The following is an 8,787-nucleotide window of genomic DNA, read 5'->3' as shown; positions in this document are numbered from 1 at the left end:
GTTCTTTTAAAAAAAAAAAAAAATTTAATAGGTATGTTTTCAAAACATGCGCTTTAATTGGTAATTCTTGACAAAATTTCCTAAAAAATAACAGCTTTTGTTAAACTGACTCTTGACTTTCTATGGAGTTCTCATGCTCTTCCAATAATCAAAATTTACAAGTACCTACTAGCTAACGTATGCCCCTAATTTGCTTAGGCCTGCTAATATTGCTCAGTTAATCGTTAGCCAGTTAGCCTCCTTTGATTTTTTTCGAGGCTAACAATAAACTCCAACAAAGATAAACACGCGATGATGATAATTGTGTAGGAGTTACTCCGTATTAGTTAGATGAAAAGTAATTCCATAGTAAGTAAAGAAATAACTTCATGAATATAGTTACATAGTCATGTTAGTCTCACAATACAGCGTAATATGATCATCTCATACAACGCGATGGCTGCCACTCTACAATCTAACACCATATTCACCCTTTTTCTTACCACATAAGAATGTTGATATCTTCTAAATCACATCCGATAAGAGTACAAACTATATCACAACAGTAAATATGTTGTTTCTATGTGCAGAGTGTTACATTCTTACATTGCGGATTGCAATACATGCTGTAGCCTGGTTTCTTCATCTGTTTCACTAAGCTTAGTGATATCATTGCTGATCTGAAGTTACACGGATAGGTCCATAAATAAAACAGCTGGAGCATTCTTCCGCAAGAGCTGAGACAATTGCCACCCAAAGTCACCACTATAAGTCATCATCAAGGATAGTAGAAAATACAAGCGACTGCATAAACTTGCATTTTTGTGCATGTTCCTCCTGCTTCTCCTCGGATATAACAAAGTTTTTCATTCCCCTGCCATTACAGAATATAGTCAATAACTGATTCAGGTTTTGGCAGATTTAAAAACATTCCAGTAACTATAAGATATTATTCAAACAGAGAGTCTAATATTTGGTAATTCCCAGTTTCTGCAAAATTGAACAAAGCAAGCACAACACTTGTAACAACTAACAAGAAACACATACAAGCTTGCTACATTTAAATTAGAGCTTTGGCCTAGAACTGACAGTATACCTCAAAGCAACAATGCCCCAGAACCAGCCCTATCTATTTCTAGACATGTAAAACAAACACAAGCCAGTCCAACAGATATCTTTCTTCTAGACCTGCACAAAATAACATGTAACATGGGGAATTTTTTTAAATATTTCAGGTGACTACTTCATCACTAAACACCCTATTATGTGGAAACTAACGACGAGACAATTGCAAATAACAGCTGATCCAGATATATAGCCTGTGACACATCAATTACAGCTGGATATTCATCAGCTCAGAAAATTTCAAGCTGCCAAATTGGTTCCTGGGAGGGTAAAGATTTGATTGTATCAAAGTAAGTTGCACTGAAGTCATATTTTACTTCAGAAAGTTCTCAAACTCACATCTGACTTATATGGTTCGGTAATTCCTCAATGTTCTGCATATTACCAGTATCTCATATTTTCATGTTTATTAAACACATTCATAATGAATTCACTAGGGGGGGAGAGAATGAGACGAAGATGACGATGAAGCTTAAGTGCAGTAAAATGCTTTAACATGAACATATCTTGTCTACTCTACTGGCACACATCAGTAGGAGTTGCACTCTGGAACAGATCAATTGATAAATGAGGTATTGAGGTACAAACAACAAGGATAGTATAATAGCAGTCTAGATTGGTCATACACTCACACAAAAAGAGCTTTAATAATAGCCTGAAGAAGCTATCACAAGCACTACAAACACCTATATCTTGATTTATTTTTCACCCAGCAGAGAATGAAAAAAATAAACTGCAAATTCAAAGTGCAAAATTTTAAGGAACTATAAACATAACCAATTTTTTATTTTTTTTTTAACCAAACTAGATACCCATATTTTGTATGGATAGAAGAAATCAATCCTGGAGAACTGAAGTCTTCAGGAGGCTTTGCTTATCTACAGCTTGGGTAAAATTTCTTTTAGTATACAACAGACTACAAATCTACAATGTAAGGCAACCCCAATGTTGACTTAACTACTCAGAAGCCTTAACACTAGCCACAATGCATATAAAAACCCCCAGCTGTCCAGGAAAACTTGGGTTAGATGTCCTACATACTGCACCCTCTTCAGCAATAGATTACAACAGAACCACAATAGCTCGTAAATCCAAGAACAGCCAAATATGAAGAGGTAGCAAGATTTCATTTACTGCATTTATAATTTGCAGCGATTTTTAGAAAATAAAGGGGTGGTTTCAGAGGTTTCTATCACTTGAAAGAAATAAGTTGAATAACAGGCATGTTGCTACATTACAGCTGAAACCAAAAACTATATGCAACAAATGACATGACAGGTACAGAGAGTAGTAGGGAAAAGGGCTGAAATTGCAGCTATTTGGAGAAAGGGTGATGAATTCAAACTAACGAATCCCTTTTACTCCTTCACCCCTCCCCTCCATGCTATATATATTTCCAAAAATTGTAACATATAGAATACCATTAGATCATCTACAAAATATGGACACGATTATGGTTTCACAAAAGCAAAGAAACACATACATAAGTACCTAAACTCATACAAGTGTTCATATTGTTCAAATTTTAACTCTTAAAACACAAAGAGATTTCAACAAGCTGTCAAGCTGGAAGTGTTACTCATTCAATCATCCTCCTTAAGAGGGTATCATAATCACAAAACAATCATCCATAAGGGGAATGGTAAATCGTCATATGAATCTTTCCAAATCTAACTTAAAGCAAAAGTTTACAGGAGTTCTATCTGTTAAGTGTAAACTTTGTCTTTCTGTTAGTTACTAATTACTATTCTGAAACACTAAACCCTCCTACATATCTTGTGTATCTTTCTAATTATGAAAATATTACAAGTATTATTTTTTCTACTTGTAGCCTTTTCATTTCACTAGTCCCATTATCCAGAAAAATCCCAACAATTTTAGCACATATTCTCCTGTTGAGTTCCCATTATTCTCAGTCGTTTATAAGGCCCTTAGAACCCTTTCTGCTGTCTTATGTGAAGCTACCCACTTTGGCAACAAGTTCAGCCTTTTCAATCGTCCCAGGTGAGAGATTAGCCCTTGTCCACACAGAGCTGTATTTAGTTTCCATGATTAATTCCAATTTCTGAAACCTTGCTCTCTGATCTCCACTTGATATCTATTGAATTAACAACTACTAATGTTCAGAGATTTACTTGTCCTGCTGATAACACCAATATGTGTATTAATGTAAGTTTTATCTAGTCTGATTTTTTTTATTATTATTTTAATTTATTTAACTTCAAAATAGAATAGAGCCATTAGACTATTGGACTTCATCTAACATGTCATACATCACCCACATCATCAGAGATGCATTATCACCCAGAGTCAAAAGAGTATGAGAAACCTAAAAGGTTTCGAGTTCCAACAATCAAGGCATGTTTTACACATGATTGATTGCTTCTAATTACCTACCAGGCATAGAAGTTTTACCATCAGATAAAATGCCACAAAGCAGGTTGATGCAGCCAAGTGAGGCATGAAAACTTAGGATCAAGAATAATACTAACATCAGACAAAAGCCATGTAACATACCCACCAAAATGAATCAAGAAGGAAGAAGTGCACAATCCTTAAACCATGAATCAGGGAAATAGCCCAAACATCTCTCACCTTTCTAGCGTATCCTCATCCACAACTTCCTCTTTCACAGGTGCATCAACTGAAGAACACGATGGCTTGCTTTCGATCTCAGGAGTTGTTGAATAGCTACGGACAAATGATGAGAGCAATTGATCAACAGCTGCATCAGAGGAAGAAATTACAGGTGAAGAGCTCCCTAGAAGACATTTCAAACTTCTCTCTAGCATTTCCTTCCTTAATAAAGCAAGAGTAGACTGAGAATCACCGTGACTATGTCTAGCCTTGCTCCCGCTGTAAGTACTCAGTCAAGGAAAAATTTCTTCATATTAAGGTGAGAGATGAACAAACATTAATATAGATTTTCAACTGGAAAAAAAAAATAGAGGTATAAGAACATCCTAAGAGCTCAAGAAGTCAAGCTTTTTACATCTAAAGCAGCACAGACAAAAATCAGATTCTAGGGTTTTCTAAACAAACATATGTGAGTTCATAAGCTCCAATCCTTTTCTTTAAATGCTGTAAACACAAACAATCATTCAGGTAAGAAAGTGACGGTCCACGGGCAGTGGAGTACATGTAGTCTGATTAGTATAACTTTGAGATCACATAGACAGTAGAAAATAAGCTCAGACTCACATTTGCTAACCCTTGCATGAATGGGCCTATTTCAATAGAATATACTTCCTCTTTCACACATTTCTCTTCAACCACACATTGTGATTCATACATAAGGGAAAGTGTAGTCATGTGAGGTCTCATTATATTCATCTTGGTAACTACTCTCCAAGTACTATGCCTCAACTTATTATAATCTCTACTCTTATATTAATAAAGATATTTAAGGTTGAAAATGTGTATAATTTACCTTATTTTTCTTTTCCTTTTCTTTTTATGTATCAACCCTACTGCAACCAGTAGTTTCTTACTGGGTTTACAAAAGAAAAAATTCTTAAAGTGTGCATTTTGTTCCGCAAAATCATGTTACATAATTCCACAATAGAATTCACATCTTTCTTCCCATGTCACCTTTTACATATTACATGATGTTGACTCCCTTGCATTAAAACGCTTTTTTCGCCAATCCATTATTTTATTTGAAATTGACCAAAATATTTAGTAATTTATTATGCAGTTCATAGAACATGGTATCTCAAGTAATTTTGTGTCCACCATATATGTTACCCACCCATATTATGATAGTTTTGGTTATTAGATATATGTGGTACTTATTAAACTTAGACATTGTAAATGAGGCTTTAAGCTATTAATGTGAACTTTTTGAAAGAATTCAAGCCGCGTTAACCGTGATCCTTTCTATTCATTTGTCACAAGCTGTTCCATGACTACACGACCATTTCAGCAATTTTTAACTATGCGCAGTGTGCAAATTATTTTGAATGCACAACGAACCACTAGCATTCAAATTAATGAGTAAAAAAAGGATATCTTATAGATGTTTTCATGCTGAAAAGCTATGTGCTCAACCAGGTCTGCTCCAACACTTGTTCCACACATGGGACAAACCTGTCAAAAGTGTCAACATTATTAAAATCTAAACATCAGAGTTTGAAGTGAAGGAGAAATTATCAGGCTGCTATCTTTCACTATGATTACCACAGGTAAAAAGGTCATGCAATCATGTGACATTTAAGTTGAGAAAAGTTTAGGTTTAGCATATTGGGGTAAATTTATGCATGTTATGACCAAGAACAATGCTTGTAATATACAACTCAGCTAGATAGGCCATGCAATTTTGTGGAAAATAGTATACACCATAGGTATAATGGCCATGCACTTTGGTGGCAAAGATGCCTAGAAAAGTTTAGGCTTCGCGTATCAGGGTAAACTATGTGGGCTATTGCATATTTGCAGTACTGCCCACAATGCAGGCACGTGTGGCAAAGATCCGTAGCTTTGTTTGTCATTGCACAATTTTAATCAGTTTTAATCCTATTTATTGGCTTTTAAAAAATTTACTTATTTGGAAAATACTTCAATTACGACTATCTTTTATCCCAACCTTGCAATGTTTCATCCACTATAGCAAACTCTTTTCTTTTTTTTTTTTTTCAATAGAGGTTTTAATTTCTTGTCTGGGCTTCGAATTATTGAAAAAATGACAAGGGAAGCTATTGCAGGATATAGGCATATAATTTGTACTTGAATAATCAGACTGTGTCTACTACAATTCTACCACACAGGAACAGATAATAAAGAAAAGTTTGGCAAAACTAACTACTCCTAAATATTAGCTGATGTTTTGAAACTGCACTTTCTACAATTCATTTGCCCCTTTGAATTACAAAGAAACCTAGCAAAATTCTTGCTTAACCTTCCCCCAAAACCCTAAAAAATCCTCTAATATTGTTCAAGTTCCTGTAGATTCCATCAAAAATGGCAAAAGTCCATTAAATGAAATCCTTATAGCTTTAGTCTGCATCAAAGCAATCTTGGTGAAGGGTGGGGAGGACCTCAGCTTCCTAAGGACCTAACCATTTATGGCAAATTCAAGCTGACAATATAATTCCTATACCCAAACTATACATCAAATTCATGACACAATCTACAATAAAACACATTGGACATCAATTTCATGGAAAATTATACAAAACAAAGGCCATTAAGTGTCAGTCAAAAAACTATGTGAAGTCTACATATCAAGCATCAGTTAAAGAATGTTCATCTACAAAGATGACGTCAAAAGTCAAAACCCACTAAAAAATCCCTCCCATCATAATTCACTATCTCAGTATTCATTATCAAATCATTTTTAGCCTAACTGTAATCTTAAAGAAATCCCAAACTAACTTTCCCAGCAATGGGCCTATCTCTAATACGGCTTGACGTCTTGACAATACTTAGGAAGCTAGCAACATGATAAAACAAAAGGACGGCCAATTTCATAATACACTCAACTTAATCTATCTCAAATTCCTATAAAAAGAACACGAAATCACAATCATACAACCTACAATTAGCAGTCAATAAAACTAATTGAAAGAATAAACAAACAGCAGAAAACAACATACCCCTCGTTTAGATTCATCATAATGCTCCTCTTCAATATGACAGCATAATCCAACAATATCGAAATCCTCAGAACAAAAGGGACATGGATAATCTACCTCAATATTATCAGTATCTCCATCAAATTCTTCATATTCCAATAAATTATCTGAAAAACAACCAAAAATTAAAATTCAGAAATACCCAGAAAAATTAAACAAAACCCCATCAATCAAAACCAAATTGAACTCAAATAACACCCAAAAAACAGGGATTAAAAAAACCCAATTCAACAAAGTTAGAGCTTTACCAGAGTAAGACTGATTGTACTTGGAAGAAGAAGTAGAGAGGGAAAAGTTCCAAGTTCGATCATCCATTGATAAATTAATACACAAAATTAACTGAAATTTGGGTAATCTGTAGCAATAGGTGTGATTGAATGCAAAAAGGTTGAATATTTAAACAAGTCAATGCGAGGGTTTTGAGTTTTTTTTTTTCCCCCGAAGATGTGTAATTGTGGATATTGGGAGAGAGGAGAGAGAATTTATGGGGCCAAAGCCGAGGTAAGGGGCTGTTTCGATACTTAGCCTCCACGGCTTCTGATTTGAGGGAAAAGACTTTTTTGTGACCATTCTTATTTTATTTATTTTTATTTATTACAAGTGCTTTGTTCTGATAAATGTTTTTTTTTCCAATCTATCTATCTACTTTGTATCTATTAACCTATTTAAAAACAAATTCTTTCATAACACTTGTCATTACTTTGTAAAAAAAAAATTCCACTTTTTTTTTGTTTTTTGCAAAATCTATAAGTAAACTATGAATCTATGATTGTAAATCCACTTTGATAATCATATTCCATATATACACAAATGAAATATTTCTGAATATTTTTTAAATATTTTATTTTTTATAATTTTATTGTCAAAAATATTTAACAATCGTGCATTGCACGGGATTTTAACTTAGTTTTATGGATAAGTAAAAAGAAAAAGATTAGTCCGTAAAAAAAAAGATATAATTAGGACCCCTTTCTTATGAAGGGCGATCCAAAAGGTTTTAAGGAAAGCATAGGGTACAAAGCAGAAGTGTAACAAAAAGAAATATCCATCGACATTATGCCCAATATTTGCAGTCTAATATGCTGTTTTATTTGCTTCTTTATAAACATGTCAAATTTTCTAATGGGACAATCTGCAAAGTAAGATCTTGATATTTTCTATAGCATGATCAATCTGCCACGGGATCGACCAAATAGCTTTCGATGTAGGTTGTCTCCTTCAACGTGTAGACTTTGTATTCACTCTTGGAGGACAAGGATGCTTCCCTTGTGAAGACTTGAAGTTTCTGTTGTGAATACATTGTTGTTGGTGCCAAGGTCGAAAGTTTGGACTGTAATGGGTGTGCAGTCACTATCTCTAATAATGACTCTAGCTATTGTTGAGTTGTTTTTGACCGAACCATCAAAGTTGAGTTTGGAAAAGTTTAGAGAAGGAGCTTCTCATACGTCTAATTGGGGGTTAGGAGGGTTTGGATGATGAAGATGATGGGTTTGGGATCTCTACATTGGAGATCCTAAGCCTACATAGTTATCTATGTGGGTGCAGTAATTCCACTCTTCGAAAGCAAAGTGCGATCGGTGGAAAGTTTGGGAATGTTTTAGTCTCATTCTTGAAAATAATAAAGTTTCATTGAGGTGTCTAACGATAAGCTGAGGTTTATTATGAATGGAAGCAAAAATTTTAAATTTTGCCATTGTGAAGGATCCAAACTTACATATACAGACGTAAAGTACGAGAAATAATTGAAACATAGCAATTAAAGGGAACACTTATAATGACAAATGTAACCAATTTTCATAAACAAAACCACAGAGGGCGTAAAACACTCATTTTGCGATTGAGATTAAAAATTTGAACATTTCTAATCTTAAACACTCCTATTCTTCAAAACACGTTTTAAAACTTAAAAGTCTTATAATCTTTTTTTTTTTAACACAAACCAAAAGCTTATCTTTTTATTAAATCATCCTTTTTGCAAATCATTACATAAAGTCTCTTCTCAACAGGGTACTCTTCTAGCCAAACACGACACTCACTAAAATTGCAACTT

The 8,787-nt window shown here is 34.2% G+C and overlaps 1 protein-coding gene across 1 annotated transcript; it reads right to left on the bottom strand.

The window, feature by feature from the left end:
• Window positions 1-341: 341 nt before the first annotated feature.
• Window positions 342-7,262, bottom strand: LOC145572084 (protein DEHYDRATION-INDUCED 19 homolog 4-like). Its single transcript, XM_081631105.1, has 5 exons — window positions 6,986-7,262; window positions 6,699-6,844; window positions 5,116-5,193; window positions 3,700-3,962; window positions 342-853 (listed from the first exon to the last, which is right to left on the bottom strand). Exons 1-5 carry the CDS (start codon window positions 7,050-7,052, stop codon window positions 745-747), a joined length of 663 nt encoding a protein of 220 aa, XP_081487231.1. The 5' UTR covers window positions 7,053-7,262; the 3' UTR covers window positions 342-744.
• Between the last annotated feature and the right edge of the window lie 1,525 nt (window positions 7,263-8,787).

This window comes from Chenopodium album, chromosome 12 (genome assembly GCF_948465745.1).
Source record: "Chenopodium album chromosome 12, dcCheAlbu1.1, whole genome shotgun sequence".
Taxonomy (NCBI): Eukaryota; Viridiplantae; Streptophyta; class Magnoliopsida; order Caryophyllales; family Amaranthaceae; genus Chenopodium; species Chenopodium album.
This window is presented reverse-complemented; position numbering and strand designations above follow the sequence as displayed.

What these genes read in the sequence shown, in the direction of transcription:
- LOC145572084 (XM_081631105.1), bottom strand. Translation starts at nt 7,052, where the DNA reads ATGGATGATCGAACTTGGAACTTTTCCCTCTCTACTTCTTCTTCCAAG. An exon ending in AGCATGAAAACATCTATAAG is followed by an intron (nt 3,963 to 5,115) that starts ATATCCTTTTTT and finishes CTGAGTACTTAC; the next exon opens with AGCGGGAGCAAGGCTAGACA. An exon ending in GATGAGGATACGCTAGAAAG is followed by an intron (nt 854 to 3,699) that starts GTGAGAGATGTT and finishes CTGTAATGGCAG; the next exon opens with GGGAATGAAAAACTTTGTTA.